The sequence below is a fragment of the Pseudophryne corroboree genome, chromosome 8 (genome assembly GCF_028390025.1).
Source record: "Pseudophryne corroboree isolate aPseCor3 chromosome 8, aPseCor3.hap2, whole genome shotgun sequence".
In the NCBI taxonomy this organism is placed as follows: domain Eukaryota; kingdom Metazoa; phylum Chordata; class Amphibia; order Anura; family Myobatrachidae; genus Pseudophryne; species Pseudophryne corroboree.
Genome location: NC_086451.1, coordinates 403,601,782 through 403,619,055, shown reverse-complemented (window position 1 = coordinate 403,619,055; position 17,274 = coordinate 403,601,782). Strand labels below are relative to the sequence as shown.

At 46.1% G+C, this 17,274-nt stretch overlaps 1 protein-coding gene across 1 annotated transcript in view; it reads right to left on the bottom strand.

The window, feature by feature from the left end:
* Nucleotides 1–15,387, bottom strand: part of LOC134949312 (cytochrome P450 2A4-like) — a 77,944-nt gene extending 62,557 nt beyond the window's left edge. The window contains exons 1-2 of the mRNA XM_063937810.1: nt 15,129–15,387; nt 9,525–9,687 (exon numbers count right to left, since the gene is read on the bottom strand). Coding sequence (XP_063793880.1) covers nt 9,525–9,687; nt 15,129–15,308 — 343 coding nt within the window. The 5' untranslated portion in view covers nt 15,309–15,387. The remainder of the gene's footprint in view (nt 1–9,524; nt 9,688–15,128) is intronic.
* Between the last annotated feature and the right edge of the window lie 1,887 nt (nt 15,388–17,274).

Sequence of the window (17,274 nt, the reverse complement as noted above, 5' to 3'; positions counted from 1 at the left end):
AGATGATAGTAGCTGTGCTAAATTTATCACATCTACGATCAACTTGGAATCACCCCCATAGAGTTTTGTTTTCTGTGAACTATGGACTTTGATAGAGCAATACTATACTCCCACCCGGGGTGCTGCCGTGTATTGGACTCATGCAATTCTAGTCACGAGCAGTTAGGGAGACATGTACTATCTGGAGAGAAGGGTAAAAAATGGAAAAAAACTGAGACAATCTCTGTATATATTGCTTCTCGATATGTACTAAAGGGATTCTCATATGTCCTAGAGGATGCTGGGGATGCTTCAAGAACCATGGGGTATAAACAGGATCCACAGGAGACATGGGCACTTTAAGACTTTGAATGGGTGTGAACTGGCTATTCCGTCTATGCTCCTCCTCCAGACTCCAGTTACATTCTGTGCCCAGGGAGACTGGTCACACACAGGGGAGCTCTACTGAGTTTCTCTGAAAAGACTTTATGTTAGGTTTTTTAAGTTCAGGGAGCCCTGCTGGCAACAGTCTCCTGGCATCGTGGGATAGAGGAGAGAGAAGTCAGACCTACTTCTGTGAGTTCAAAGGCTCTGCTTCTTAGGCTACTGGACACCGTTAGCTCCAGAGGGTATGATCGCTAGGTAAGCCTTGATGCTCGTTCCCGGAGGAGCCACGCCGTCACCCCCCTTGCAGAGCCAGAAGTCAGTAGACAGGTGAGTAGATGAAGATCAGAAAACTTCAGTGATGGCAGAAGACTTCAGTGTCTGAGGTACCGCGCAGCGGCTGTGCTGCGCGCCATGCTCCCACACACAAGCGGCACTACAGGTTGCAGGGACCTGGGGAGCACACTGGGTAGCATGTAAACCTCAATAAGGGACTGGCAAAAGAGTTCTAATGTGCCTGGGCACTAAACACAGACCCCCACCAGTATAAATATATAGAAAATAGCGGGGCTGAAGCGTGCCATTAAGGGAGCGGGGCTTACCCCTCACAGCTCATTTCAGCGCCATTTTCTCCTCACAGAGACACTGGTCCTTCCAAAGCACTGCTGTATATACAGTATCAGAGTGGAAAACGAGGGGGGGCACAGTTGGTTGGTGCAATATAAGTTAAAAATAAAGCACAATATATAATGAGTGCGGTGAAAATTAGCTGCTTAACTCCTTCTGTGTTTCCCTGACAGAAAGTACTGGGGTCTATTACTTATAGCCAGTGTAATGTCGGTGGGTGTTTAGTACACGTGTGTCGGCATGTCTGAGGCTGAGTGCTCTGCCACAAATGGCTATGGGAATATCTCTGTCAGCACCGCCGTCTCCTAAACGGTACTTTGTACATGTAAATATGTGTCAACATGTCAGTAGATTTATGTTTTTCCCAAGAGAAAACTGTATGGGAGACACAGACGTGTGTGGGTAACCCTGTCGGCACCAACAAATCTGACTGGGTAAAAATTACTATGATAATGTGATGCATATCAGACAGAGCTATACCTGTATGTATATATTTATATATATATATATATGTATAGTACAGTTGCATAGATCTGTGGCTCGAACACAGATGTAGTAATGTTTGTGGAGGGTGTATTATTCTTAGTATATATATTTCCATCAGACCCCTCGGGGTCGCAAATATGTTATTTGCCCAATTACTACTCCCTGATATTGACACAAATATTTTTTCTCATGTCAACCATAATGTTTCCTGATTAGATCCACAACATCGGCATTCAATACATGTTTCATACACATTAAGAACGTATTAACGTCACTAGGGACCCAGCTATTACTGACAAAAGGATATATATATATTTATATGAGTTATATATAGATATATGTGTGTATATGTGTATTTAAATGTGAATATTTATATAAAAAATGTATAATGAATGCTGAAGTAAAGTTATTCCTTTTCATGTGCTGGTCGCTCTGTTGAAAAAACTCTAGGTCAGCCGTGACAAGTTGGTTCCAAATCCTCACGAGGAGTCCGAGTGTTTATTAATTTCCCGCCGTGGATAGAATAAAGTCAGAGTCAACCCCTGTTCTGCACGGGGCCCTGTCACAAAGGATCGTATACAGGAAGCTAAGTGATATTTTAATTATATGCTTTGATTTTACTTGCATTTCATGCGCATGGGGGAGTGCTTGTATTCAGAAATGGTTGGTTACCATGTCATCCGATATCATTACCCTGGGGAGAGATGAGATACTCCTTAAGGTGGGTCATATCTAGAATATTGCAGCATACTGCTGTGCGACTGCAAGGGATGTTGGACTCCTGGGTTCGCTGGCCAACTCCATGGCGGTCTCGGCTAGGAGGGCGTTGTGGATTCACCAATGGAATGCTGATGCTGACTCCGAGAAGAAATGGAGTCTCTTCCCTATGGAGGTGAAGCCTGGTTTGGAGATGGTCGTGTTAAGTTGATCTCGGCAGATGCCACTGCTAAGTCTACCTTCTTGCCATATGGGGGTCATTCCAAGTTGTTCGCTCGTTATTTTTTTTCACTACGGAGCGATTAGTCGTAAACTACGCATGCGCAATGTACGCAGCGCGCCTGTGCCAAGTAAATTAGCACAAAAGTTTGGTATTTTACTCACGGCGTAACAAAGTTATTTCATCGTTCTGCTGATCTTAGTGTGATTGACAGAAAGTGGGCGGAAACTGACCGTTTTCTGGGAGTGTGCGGAAAAACGCAGGCATATCAGGGAAAAACGCAGAAGTGTCTGGAGAAACGGGGGAGTGGCTGGGCGAACGCTGGGTGTGTTTGTGACGTCAAACCAGGAACGAAACTGACTGAACTGATCGCAGTGTAGGAGTAAGTCTCGAGCTACTCAGAAACTGCTAAGAAATTTCTATTCACAATTCTGCTAATCTTTCGTTTGCAATTCTGCTAAGCTAAGATACACTCCCAGAAGGCGGTGACTTAGCGTGTGCAATGCTGCTAAAAGCAGCTAGCGAGCGAACAACTCAATCACCCCCTATGTTCCCTCACAATGGTTGGTGACGCATTATTGTAGGATGCAGTCATTTAGTCCGAATAGTTACGGATTCCCCTTTCTTTACAGGTAGAGGATGGTAAAAGGTAAGAGGTCAGCAGCTTTTTCCAGTTCACAGGAGCAGAATTCACCCTATGTTTTCTGCCACATACACAGCATGACGTTGGGTCTGTCTTGCAGGAGCCCACACTGGTGGGACCACGTCTAAAACTCCTCAGTCACTCCTGGAAAGGACATGGACCAGTGAGTTTTAAGAATAGAGTCCCTAGGGGAACATACTGGAGTTCCAGACGTTTCCCCTCGCCGATTTTTTAAATCTGCCTTACCGATTCTCCTCCGGACGGGGAGGTAGTATGCAACGCAATACAATAGTTGTGTCAGGATCAGGCCATTGTCCTGGTGTCCCGGTCATAAAAAAAAAGTGCTGTTATCCAAGCTTTTTCGTACTCCCGAGGTCGGATGGTTTGGCCAGACCAATCCTCTATCTGAAATCCCACAATTTCTGCTTAAAGAAGTTAGAATCCAAGATGGAATCTCTCACGGCAGGGATCTCCAGTCTGAAAAAAGAGAAAGGAGGTCTAATTACTGTTTCTTCCGCATTAGGCTTACCTGAGGTTTGCAATTCAGGATTGTCATTACCAATTTCACCAGGGTGAATGCGGTATGATAGTTGACCTTCGATAGTAAGGAGTCATTATTATTCTATATGGGGACGCTCGCCGGATTACGGTGAGGTCAAGTAACCAAGTGGTTGTTTTCTTCCAGTGGAAAAGGCTCTGAGGATCCATAGTCTGATCAGACCTGCAACAGTGTCAATCCATCAATACATTCAGTTGCTAAAAAAATATGTTTGCGGCCTATGAGGCCGTTCAATGGGCAGGTTACATGCCAGGGTGTTTTTAGCGGGACCAGTTGGACAAGTGGTCTGGTTCCCACCTGGGATAATCTTGTTTTTCAAGACCAGAATCTCACTCCTGTGATGGCGGCGCAGTTCTTATTTCTTAAGCGCAGGTTCAGGTTCCAGGACTGGAAACTAGTGACTATGGATCCATGCCTCCAAGGCGTGGGAGCTGTCACACAGGAGGAACACTTCCTAGGAAGAGGATCAAGTTAGGATACTTGTCACCACATTAATGGTCTAGCGTAAGGGCCATTTAAAACGGTTTTCTACAAACGAAAAGCTGAGCAGAAAGGGCAAAAGCCAGAAAGAATTTCCGCTGCGTGACAAAACATATACATGCTCTGTCAGCGGTGTTCGTTCCAAGAGGGGACAACTGGGTAGCAGACTTCCTCGGCAGACACGTTCTCCATCCAGGAGAGTGGAGTCTTCATCAAGAGGTTTCACATAAGTGACAAGTCTTTGGGGAATTCCTCAAATTGACATGATGGCGTCTCGCCTCAACAAGAAACTTCATAGATATTGTTCGAGGTTGAGGGACCCTCAAGTAATAGCAGTGGATGTGCTAGTGACACCATGGGTGTTTCAGTCTGTGTATGTGTTCCCTCCACTTCCACTCATTCCAAAGATGCTAAAGATCATAAGGAGACCAAAGGTTCAGGTGATCCTCATTGTTGCAGACTGGTCAAGGTGGGCTGGTATCCGGATCTTCAGGAATTACTCATAGGAGAACCCTGGCCTCTTCCTCTACAAGAGAATAGGTTACAGCAGGGGCCGTGCATGTAGCAAGAATTACCGCGGCTTCAGTTGACGGCTTGGAGATTGAACGCCGGATACTAGCCCGAAAGGGTATTTCCAGTGAAGTCATCCCTACTCTTCTTCAGGCAGAAAAGGAGTAACGTCAAAACATTACCACCGTATTTGGAGAAATTATGTCTTGGTGTGACTGTGAATCCAAGAAGGCTCCTATGGAAGGGTTCCAGTTGGGTCATTTTCTCCAATTTTATTACAAGATCGAGTGGATGTGGGTCTTAAGTTGGGCTCGGTTAAGGTTCAGATTTCAGCCTTATCGGGTTTCTTCCAAAAACAATTGGCCTCTTTTCCAGAAGTTCATACTTTTGTAAAAGGAGTGTTACACATCCAACCTGCCTTTGTGCCCCTGTGGCACCATGGGATCTTAACGTGGTGTTGCAGTTCCTGCAATCTCATTGGTTGAACTTTTACATAAGGTTGTATTGAAATTCCTCACTTGGAAAGTGGTCATGCGATTGGCCTTGACATCCACAAGGCGGGTGTCTGAATTAGCGGTTTTGTCTCACAAGAGCCCCTGTTTAATCTTCCATGAAGATAGAGTGGAGTTGAGAACTCATCAAAAATTTCTGCCAAAAGAGGTTTTATCGTTTCGCATGAACCAACCTATTGTGGTGCCGGTGGCTACTGACGCCTTGGCGAAATCGACGTCTCTCAATGTGCTCTGAGTTTTGAAAGTTTTTGTCGCCAGAATGGCTCAGATTAGGAAAACGGAGGATCTGTTTATCCCGTATACTCCAAACAAGATTGGGGCTCCTGCTTCCAAGCAGACTGTTGCACACTGGATTTGAAATACGATTAAGCATGCTCATTCTACGGCTGGATTGCCGTTGATGAAATTGGTGAAGGCCCATTCTACCAGAAAGATGAGCTCATTCTGGGCAGCTGCCCGAGGGGTCTCGGGATTACAGATTTGCCAAGCAGCTACTTGGTTGGGTTCAAACACTTTTGCAAAGTTTTACAAGTTTGATACCTTGGCTACTGAGGACCTCTTGTTTGGTCAATCGGTGCTGCAGAGCCATTCGCACTCTCCCGCCCGTTCTAGAGCTTTGGTATAAACCCCATGGTTCTTGAAGCATCCCCAGCATCCTCTAGGAGGTATGAGAAAATAAGATTTTAATACCTACCAGTGAATCCTTCTCTCTTAGTCCGTAGAGGATGCTGGGCACCCGTCCCAGTGCGTACTGTATCTGCAGTTATTGGTTATGGTTACACACATGTTGTGTTGCATTTAAGTCAGCCTGTTGCTGACGTTATTCATGCCGTGGCATGCGTTATGCTATTATTGGTTGTGTTTACACACAGGTTGTGTTACGTTTTCTGTCAGTATATTGCTACATATTCTTCATGCCGTCGGCTGGTGTTCTATTGAAGGCCACGTTCTGCGGTATGCTTGAGGTGTGAGCAGTGGCGTAACTAGAAATTTTTCTCCCCCAAGCCAAAAAATTCTTTGGCGCCCCCCCCCCCCACCCACCCCCACCTGCCGCATAATTGGGAGCAAGAAAGGGATAAATATGCGCGCGCCGAAGGAGCGCGCTGCAAAAAAGGGGGCGTGGTTTTGTTGGAATGGGCGTGGTTTCTCATAAAGGGGCGTGGTATTGCAGGAAAAGACTACCTTATACCCCAGTTTTGCAACCTGCACGCCCAGACGTTAGCCACCACAGGAAAGAAAAATAATCCTGATTCATGCCCCTTACATTATTTGTCATTTTTCCTCCTTATAGTAATGCCCAGTATACATTATGCCACATACTGCAATGGCCCTTAGACATTATTCCACACACAATAATGCACATGACACATTATGCCACACACCATAATGCCCCCGACACATTATGCCACACACCGTAATGCCTGTGACACATTATGCCACACACCGTAATGCCCCCGACACATTATGCCACACACCGTAATGCCCCCGACACATTATGACAGGAATCGCAATGCCCGTTATACATTATGCTACACACTGCAATGCCCCTGATACATTATAGCACATACAATGCCTGTGACACATTATGACACACACCGCAATGACCTTGAGACATTATACCACAATGCCCGTGATATAGTATACCATACACCGTAATGCCTGTGACACATACCGCAATGCCCTGCCCGTTATACCCTATGCCACACACCGCAATGCCCGTTATGTATTATGCCACACTGCAATGACCCTGAGACATTATACCACATACCACAATGCCCGTGATATAGTATACCACACACCGTAATGCCTGACACATTATGACACACACCGCAATGTCCGTGATACATTATGCCACACACTGCAATGACCCTGAGACATTATACCACATATCACAATGCCCGCGATATAGTATACCATACACCGTAATGCCTGTGACACATTATGACACACACCGCAATGTCCGTGATACATTATGCCACACACCGTAATGCCCATTACACATTAAGTCCTACAGTAAGGCTTCTAATTACTTTTCAATTACCTTCTCGTTGTCAGGGGTTTCATGCACTGGGTGTAATGCTCGTTGCCAGGTGTTTCATGCACTGGGTGTCATGCTCGTTGTCAGGTGTTTCATGCACTGGGTGTCATGCTCGTTGCTAGGAGGTAGTCCTTGTTGCTAGGGCTGTGCTCCCAGTGCCACATATGACCCCAGTGCCAGATATTCCCCCACGGTGCCAGGTACTCACATGCCCCCGGTGCCAAATATAGCCCCCCCCATGTGCCAGGTACACATATACCCCCCCCCAGTGCCACATATGCCCCCAGTGCCACATATTCCCCCCCAGTGCCACATATGCCCCCAGTGCCAGATATTCCCCCCGTGCCAGATATGCCGCCAGTGCCATATATTCCCCCCAGTGCCACATATGCCCCCAGTGCCAGATATTCCCCCAGTGCCAGATATCCCCCCTAGTGCCAGACATCCCCCCCAGTGCCAGACATCCCCCCCCCAGTGCCATATATGCCCCAGTGCCAGACATCCCCCCCCCAGTGCCAGATATCCCCCCCAGTGCCAGACATCCCCCCCCAGTGCCATATATGCCCCAGTGCCAGACATCCCCCCCCAGTGCCATATATGCCCCAGTGCCAGACATCCCCCCCCCAGTGCCAGATATCCCCCCCAGTGCCAGATATCCCTCCCCCAGTGCCATATATGCCCCAGTGCCAGATATCCCCCCTAGTGCCAGACATCCCCCCCCCAGTGCCAGACATCCCCCCCCAGTGCCAGATATCCCCACCCCAGTGCCATATATGCCCCAGTGCCAGATATCCCCCCTAGTGCCAGACATCCCCCCCAGTGCCATATATGCCCCAGTGCCAGACATCCCCCCCAGTGCCATATATGCCCCAGTGCCAGACATCCCCCCCCAGTGCCAGATATCCCCCCCAGTGCCAGACATCCCCCCCCAGTGCCAGATATCCCCCCCCCCCAGTGCCATATATGCCCCAGTGCCAGATATCCCCCCTAGTGCCAGACATCTCCCCCCCAGTGCCATATTTGCCCCAGTGCCAGACACCCCCCCAGTGCCAGATATCCCCCCCCCAGTGCCATATATGCCCCACAGTGGCGGTTCTTGCCACGGGCAAGCAGGACTTTTGCCCGGGGCGCCGCCTTCCGGAGGGCGCTGGCGCCATCCGGAGGGCGCCGCACCGTGGCAAGATCCGCCACTGCTGCCCGCTGTGTCCCCCGTCCGCCTCCGCTGCCCGCTGCCGTCCCCGTCCTCGGCGTCTCCTGTGAAGGGAACAAGACGCTATGCGTCTAGTTTCCCTTCGTGGAGAGTAACTGCTGAGCGGTGCGCGATGACGTCATCGCGCACCGCACAGCAAAGGTCCTCTCCACGAAGGGAACTAGACGCATAGCGTCTAGTTTCTCTTCGTGGAGAGGACCTTTTGCTGTGCGGTGCGCGATGACGTCATCGCGCACCGCTCAGCATTCAAGCGGCGCTTTCAATGTACAGGGGGCGTGACTCACCACGCCCCCTGTATTAGGCCACGCCCCTTTCCTGCCCGGGGCGCTCTGCGCCCTTGAACCGGCCCTGATGCCCCAGTGCCAGATATCCCCCCTAGTGCCAGACATCTCCCCCCCAGTGCCATATATGCCCCAGTGCCAGACACTCCCCCCCCCCAGTGCCAGATATTCCCCCCAGTGCCGCCGCCGCCGCTTATTGGAGGGACACGGAGGGCACAGATTGCCTCTCCTGTGTCCCTCCTGCTGCATCATCTCCGGCGGCCGCGGGACTAATAGGGGGAAGTGCCGTCCGTGAGCCAATTAGAGCTCACGGACGGCACTTCCCCCTATTAGACCCGCGGCCGCCGGAGATGATGCAGCAGGAGGAACACAGGGAGGCGCGGTTGTGCCGTCCGTGTCCCTCCAACAAGCGGCGGCGGGAAGGAGAAAGCAGGCTGACATGCGGGCGCTCGTCCGCATGTCAGTCTGCTGTAATCAGTGGCGCCCCCGCAGCCCCTCGCCCCCAAGCCACCGTGAGGACTGCGGGGGCAGTAGTTACGCCACTGGGTGTGAGCTGTTAAGATGCTCACCGTGGTTTAACAATAAATACTTTCCTCAAAATGTCTGTCTACCTGGGCACAGTTCCTATAACTGGAGTCTGGAGGAGGGGCATAGAGAGAGGAGCCAGTTCACACCCATTCAAAGTCTTAAAGTGCCCATGTCTCCTGCGGATCCCGTCTATACCCCATGGTTCTTGAAGCATCCCCAGCATCCTCTACGGACTACGAGAAAAGGATTTACCGGTAGGTATTAACATTTTGTTTTCTCTGCCCTCTGCAGGTTAGAACATATAAAATTGTAGTATTTTAGTATTATCGATATATTTTTAAATATCTTACCGTAATCCTTTAAGAATACAACAAATGAACCCAAATCTCCTCTGTCACTAAACACATCACTGTGATCAACCAACGCCTCTTTCACTGCATCATAGCCAATCAGAACAACAGCACGACTACTGCCCAGGTAGATGGTATACACTGATCCATACTGCTCACTCAGCTGTGGAGACACATATTCATTATATTGCATTACATATATAACACTGGAGCTCCTTATACACCATATTATAGGTTCACATAGTGAATAAATTATCATCATTAACATTTATTAATTAGGCACCACAGATTCTGTGGCGCCATTCCGTCAGCAATAGAAAGAACATGTAAGCATAGAAGCATGCCAGTAACATCTTACAAATACATAGAGTAAAAATCCATCTATTTGAGACATAAGAAAAAACATTTATTTCAGAAGACACAAAGCAGAAAATAAAGAAATACGTCCATGTGGAAACAGAGGTGAGGACAGGAGACTGTAAGAAGAAAGGGCCCAGCTCATGAGAAGGTCTGGGAAATAGCAGATGTTGGTGGTGGTGGGAAATGAGTCTATGGGGGAAATGGAACGTTACAAGGAGGGTGACGGCAGTGGCAAACGCAGGATTTCTAGAGGGAGGTTTCCAAACGTCAGTCCACAATCTCCCTCTGCATAGTGTAGGGAATACAGTATTCATTTTTAACACTGTAGATGGTCTATAGCAGTGGTTCCCAAACTGTGTGCCTAGACACCCTGGGGGGCCTCTGGACCTTGGGGGCCTTGGATTGGTGGTTCAGGACAAATTTAAATTATGTATGTTCATTGTATTAGGTAAAACCAGTGCATGTGGCTGCCAATCATACAATATGTGGACAAACAGAAGCAAATCCTGTGCCTCACCACACAACTGAACCTAAGGATGACATATAACCACACAACTGAACATAAGGATGACATATAAACACAATTTACTTAATTTAATATTTATTCTAAACCTCCCAATAAAAAAGTTTTCGCCTAGGGGTGCCGTGAAAACAATTCTGATAATCTAGAGCGCCATGATTCAAAAAAGTTTGGGAACCACTGGTCTATAGTTTAGGCTGTACCAAACAAAGTGGTCAAGAAAAGGTTAAGCACCATAATAAATAAATACACAAACATAATAGAACCAGTACTGCACTTTCCAAGCACACATTCTCCCACCTCATGGTAAGGCTCCTGTCTATTCTTCCTAGTAGCTACTCTCTTGTCCAGTGCACTGATTAAGGACTCCAATCCACACACACAGCAAACCTGGTAGAAGAAGCTGCTACCACTGGGCATGTGCAACAGCTATGCTCTGTCCCTTAAACTGCATAATGTGGCAGCTCAAGTAATTGTATTATATACCATTGCTATTGTTGTTATAATGTGAGCAACTTTCCAAGAGGAGGGGGTTTCTGAGCAACCAGAAACCCCCCTGCATTGTCCTATGGATAGTATGATGCAGGGCAGGCTCACACGTCACACCATGCACTATTTTTAATAATGTTGCTATCTTTGTAGATAAATTGAACATTTTAATGAGCAACAGTAATTACTATCTTTCGATCAACCTGATGTTTATTTTAAAAAGCAAAAATTATCACTTGTCTGTTGGCTAGACCAGTGATTTCAACCTTTTTTTACGTGTGACACACCAAACAAGGGTGGTCATTCCGAGTTGTTCGCTTGGTAAATTTCATCGTATCGCAGCGATTTTTCGCTTAGTGCGCATGCGCAATGTTCGCACTGCGACTGCGCCAAGTAAATTTGCTATGAAGTTAGGTATTTTACTCACGGCTTTTTCTTCGTTCAGGCGATCGTAGTGTGATTGACAGGAAGTGGGTGTTTCTGGGCGGAAACTGGCTGTTTTATGGGCGTGTGGGAAAAAACGCTACCGTTTCTGGGAAAAACACGGGAGTGGCTGGAGAAACGGAGGAGTGTCTGGGCGAACGCTGGGTGTGTTTGTGACGTCAAACCAGGAACGACAAGCACTGAACTGATCGCACTGGCAGAGTAAGTATCGAGCTATTTCGAAACTGCACAGAGATGTCTTTTCGAAATATTGCAAATCTTTCGTTCGCAATTTTAAGAAGCTAAGATTCACTCCCAGTAGGCGGCGGCTTAGCATGTGCAATGCTGCTAAAAGCGGCATGCGAGCGAACAACTCGGAATGAGGGCCAATATTTTAAAATTAGTAGAACATAATTGTGGAGAGCTAACAACCATAGTAATTATAAAATAAATGTTTTTTATTAATATAATAACACTTTATACACAGTGTATAAGAAATTATGGGTTTATATATACTCTGAAAGAACCGTACATAGTTACAATAAATAAAACATAGTATCCTCAGATCAATTTGTTATTCTATTATCTAAAATCGTTGAATAAATGCAATAGAAACTGGCAACATTGTTTAAGAGTGTAAAGTTATTGTAACCGCTCACTAAAACTATATCACTCTAATAGTATTGAGTGTCCTGCAAGCTTTCTTATAAAAGCAGAGGTGACTGATACTTAGAAACTCTCACATAATGGAAGTCCCAGCAGCAAAAAGATTGGTAAATATGAAGATGTATATAGTTACCTCTCCTGGGCTAGTGACACTGAGCGTCCTCGGTGAAGTCCACTAAAGGCCGCTGATTATGTTAAAAGAAAGAAACGAGCACAATTGCTCTAGGCTGTGATTGCTCCTGTGTGTTGATTATCTAGGCATTCCTTTAAAAAAGTCACGTGATTCGTGATGAAACGCGTTAGCCTCTTCCCACCTATACTCTGATAACGACACTGCTACATTGGTTTGGCTCACTAACGGGGATGCTCCCCGCCACTCATTAGAGGACTCTCCTAATCACCAGAAGCCGATCCGGCCAGCGTGATCACGCAGCACTCCTCCTAACTGCCAGCGGCTGTTTGCTCCTGCCCAGAGGACATCTCCGGCAATTTACGGTGACTCCGGCCAAGGCTAAGGCATAGCTCAGCCTTCTGCTGCCAGCGGCTATTCATTCCCGGTAAGAGAATATCCCTGGGTAACAACGGTGGCACCGGCCAGCGCCTCATACAGCGCATCATTCTGCTGCCAGTGGACGCCACTATTTGCAATTAATGGCGGCGCCGGTCAGCAATACTATTCGGCACTTCTAACTACTAGCGTTTTTCGTTAACATCTTCCCCTGGGTCATCAGTTGATAATTTCCACCCCTCCATCTAAGCAGGCACATTAAAGGATTTTCACCATCCTGAAGGGGTTAATTGGAATGCCTGGATAATCAACACACAGGAGCAATTACAGCACCGAGGACGCTCGGTGTCATTAGCCCAAGAGAGGTAACTATATACATCTTCATATTTACCAATCTATTTGCTGCTGGGACTTCCATTATGTGAGAGTTTCTAATGCTGCATTCACACCGCAAATGCCGGATCCTACCCGGTAAGGGAAACGTGTCCTTACCGGGTGGGATCCGGCATTTGCGCTCCGTTGCAGGCTTTCCGACCCGGCAATATACCGGGTCGGTTGCCATAGCAACGGAGCTCAGCAGCAGCAGCAGGGGCGGGGTGGAGGCGGCGTCGGGAGATGAGCTCATCTCCAGCGCCGCCTCTCCCTATCTTGTGAATGGGAACCGTGTCGCATCGACACGGCTCCCATTCACACCGCACCTGACCCGGTAATCAACCCGGGTAAAACCCTTCTTTTTTACCGGGTTGATTTACCGGGTCAGGCGACCCACTAAATCTGCCAGTGTGCTTTCACATCGCACACTGACCCGGGTCGACACGGCAATATGCCGTGTCGATACCGGGTTATTTGTGCGATGTGAAAGGGGTCTGAGTATCAGTCACCTCTGCTTTTATAAGAAAGCTTGCAGGACACTCAATACTTATATATTAGAGTGATACAGTTTTAGTGAGCAGTTACAATAATTTACACTCTTTAACAATGTTGCCAGTTTCTATTGCATTTATTCAACGATTTTAGATACTAGAATAACAAATTGATCTGAGGATACTATGGCCCTCATTCCGAGTTGTTCGCTCGCAAGGCGAATGTAGCAGAGTTACACACGCTAAGCCGCCGCCTACTGGGAGTGAATCTTAGCTTCTTAAATGTGCGACCGATGTATGCGCAATATTGCGATCACAAACGAGTTAGCAGTTTTTGAGTAGCTTCAGACTTACTCTGCCTGTGTGATCAGTTCAGTGCTTTTCGGTCCTGGCTGACGTCATAAACACACCCAGCGTTCGCCCAGGCACACCCACCGTTTCCCCGGCCACTCCTGCGTTTTTTCCGGAAACGGTAGCGTTTCCAGCCACATGCCCCTAAAATGCCGTGCATCCGCCCAGTAACACCCATTTCCTGTCAATCACAATGCGAACGTCGGAGCGATGAAAAAGCCGTGAGTAAACTTACTTTCTTCATAGCAAAGTTACTTGGCGCAGTCGCAGAGCGAACATTGCGCATGCGCACTAAGAGAATTCTCACTGCGATGCGATGAAAAACTCCGAGCGAACAACTCGGAATGAGGGCCTATGTTTTATTTATTGTAACTATGTATGGTTCTTTCAGAGTATATATAAACCCATCATTTCTTATACACTGTGTATAAAGTTTTATTGGTGTGTTATTATTTTAATAAAAATTTTTTTTTTATAATTACTTTGGTTGTCAGCTCTCCACAATTATGTTCTACTAATAGCACCATAGGCGCAGCATTTTTCTTTTTCTTCTTTGTGAACAATTCTAAGGCACATACACAGTGCCTTATAAGGCAGCGCTTTGGTGCTATTTAAAATTGATTTTTCTTTCAATATAGGCGCTTGAAGTAGATTTTGTCCCAGTCCAATATTTTAAAATTGCCAAGGCACACCATCAGTTCCCCGCAGAAACCCCCGCAAAAAAACACACATTGGCCCTCACCATAAAAAAAAATCCATACATACATTTGCCTACACAGAAAAAACAATCACATTGCTCCCCACACAAATCAAGATGCTCCCTATATAAATCCTATTGCTCCCCACATAAATCAATCACATTGCTCCCCACATAAATCCTATTGTTCCCCACAGGAGAAAAATAACAAATATGAGCCCCTTCCTATCAGCTGTCCTCCTCTCTGGCGGGGGTTCATAGTGGAGTGCTGTGAATACTGAGCAGTGGGCGGTCGTGAAGGTGTGGATGTGGGTGGGCAAGGAAAGTTGTGTGTGGAAGCAGGAACTGGAAGATGTGTATGCAGACGGGTGGGCTGGCTGGGGGGTGAGATGTGGCAGCAGTGACCTATGAAATCATATTGCCGTGTCTTCAAGGCATAGGTCACAGCCGGAGCATGAATGATCCTCTAAGAAGAGCCCGGGCCAACAGTTTACTCTGAAGGTGCAGGAAGCTGCTCTGGCTCCGCGGCACACCTTGCAACTGGTCGCGGCACACTAGTGTGCCACGGCACACTGGTTGAAAAAGCCTGGTCTAGATGCTCTGCCAATTTATTTAATCTCAGGAGATACATTTACATATAGAGGTAATACATTATAGAGACACCTGCACTCAGCACGGCAGAATTCTGTTATATTGCAATAATGAGGGAATAAATGCCCCAGCTTACCTTAACCAAAGACTGTGTAAATTCTGTGCTGCTGGTCTGCATGATATTCCCCAGCAGGGGCAGAGGTGTGGGCCCCGGGGGCAGGTTCCTCTGCTTTATATGTTTCCACCATTGTATAAGGTAAATGAGAAGAGTGGCCCCAGCAGCAAGGAGTAGGGTCCCTGTTATATTCAGCGCCATTATGAACGCAGCACAATTACTGAAATGCCTGTGACCTGTGTCCCTCTGTGTTTATTAGTGATGAAGAAAGAGTTTGGACACAGAAGAACATTATAAATAACAGTGAGCGTAATGATTAGGTTGGTTGTATTTCAGATAGGTAAATAGCTACAGTTGGCCAAGAGTATATTAACCCCTTCATATCATTGCATTACACAGCAACTGCCTGATAACATTAATGAGCACAGCTACACTCACAAAACAGATAAAACCACAAAGCTTACACATTTAAATGATGTGACAATAACATAGGGTCTATTTAATATTACAAATCATTAGTAGCTGTATATACTGTGTATACGATTTAATGTATATTGTTAGTGACACCACCACTGTTTTTCAACACTCACCTGTACAGTAACGTGTGGTGGTGTCAACCAACACAGACATATATTGTAGTGCTGATAGCCTAACACTGCTGGCAAAGTGTTAATGAATTGCACATGATTGGCAGGTGTCCATGGATGCATATAACTTTTTTAACTCAGCTATAATCTAACAAAACTGGAAAGACTTTGCTAAGTCCACACTGCCAGCAAAGGGGTTCTTGTTGATTCTGTAAAACCATATATTGATATTGTTACCTAGTGGTGGAGAGCTATGCTATCTGATGATTGATAAATACAGTTAAATCACCATCCCCATACAATAAACGGTGACGGTTGCATAGCTAGAAAGGGGTGGGAGGGGGGATGCATAGCATACTGTACTCTAGACCCCCCTTGTCAGGGGGACTCTGGCCAGAGCTTCACTAGCTCTCACTCTTGTGCAGTAGCACAACTAGGCAGCCAGAATGTAAGCAGGACAGTATGCAGTGCAGGCAGAGACGCAGGCGTATTAGGATAAAGCTGTAAGTGACCCAGGGATCTTGAGTAACCTGTTATCTATTGAGAGCATTCGAGTCTAGAGACAGACACACAGAGAATCCTCCTGAGTCATGTTCCAGTGTGTAAGTAACAAAGAGGCTGATATTGCATTCTTGCAAAATAAATTATAGGTTTTATTTTTTTATGTGTATTTTAAGGTTGTTTAAGTTGTCCTTGTTCCACTACAAGAAAACTGCATAAAATAGTTGTCTCTCAATTAGGTGGAACTATAAACAGTACCGAAGAATTACTAAACTTTTCGTTTAATTCTATTATACACAATTGGTTTAAAATTAATATACACAATCCATATCTCCCAACATGACACATTCCTGGAGGGATAAAATATTGTGTACAGTACAGTACCTTGATTTCCCTCATAATTAATTATTGCAATCAGTTGTGTTGTGAAATACCTTTCTAATCAATTGAATAGTTCAACCCAGGTAAAGCCAATCATAAAAAAAAAAATAAAAAAAAAAATAAAGTGCTGGAAAAAGCGCCTCAACACATAATATGTAAAAGGTGTATATGAACTAAACAGTAATGATAAACTTCTAGAAACCACGATTCCTGAGAAACTGCGATTGCCGGAATACTATGTGTAGTAATGTGACAAGAACAAGAAGAAAACAAACGGCTGCGCTGAATGTCAGCAAAAGTGTATATATGAAGAGAGCCAATGTATAAAAGAATGCAGTATTTATTAATATAAAAAAGTTGTTACAAACGTGTATACCGGTAATTATATTTAATGATTAAAAGGATAGATCACACTACAATTGTCTCATGGTGTCTGTAATTTCTTGTATCTAATGCTAGATTGCAGCAGTGTTCTAGATAGTAAGGTCCGTGTTCCACAGAAAAACGGTAATTGCTGCTATGCAGACAGATGGTGATGAGCAAGGTGCACAAGGTATTCTCCCAAGTGTGATTATTAAAAGTCACTGATACCCCTTTCACACCGCAGCTTGTACCCGGTATTTTGTCGTTTTAACTGGCTTCCTAAACGGGTCAAGCTGCGATGTGAAAGGGTCCCCTTCAATTTACCGTTTTCAAAA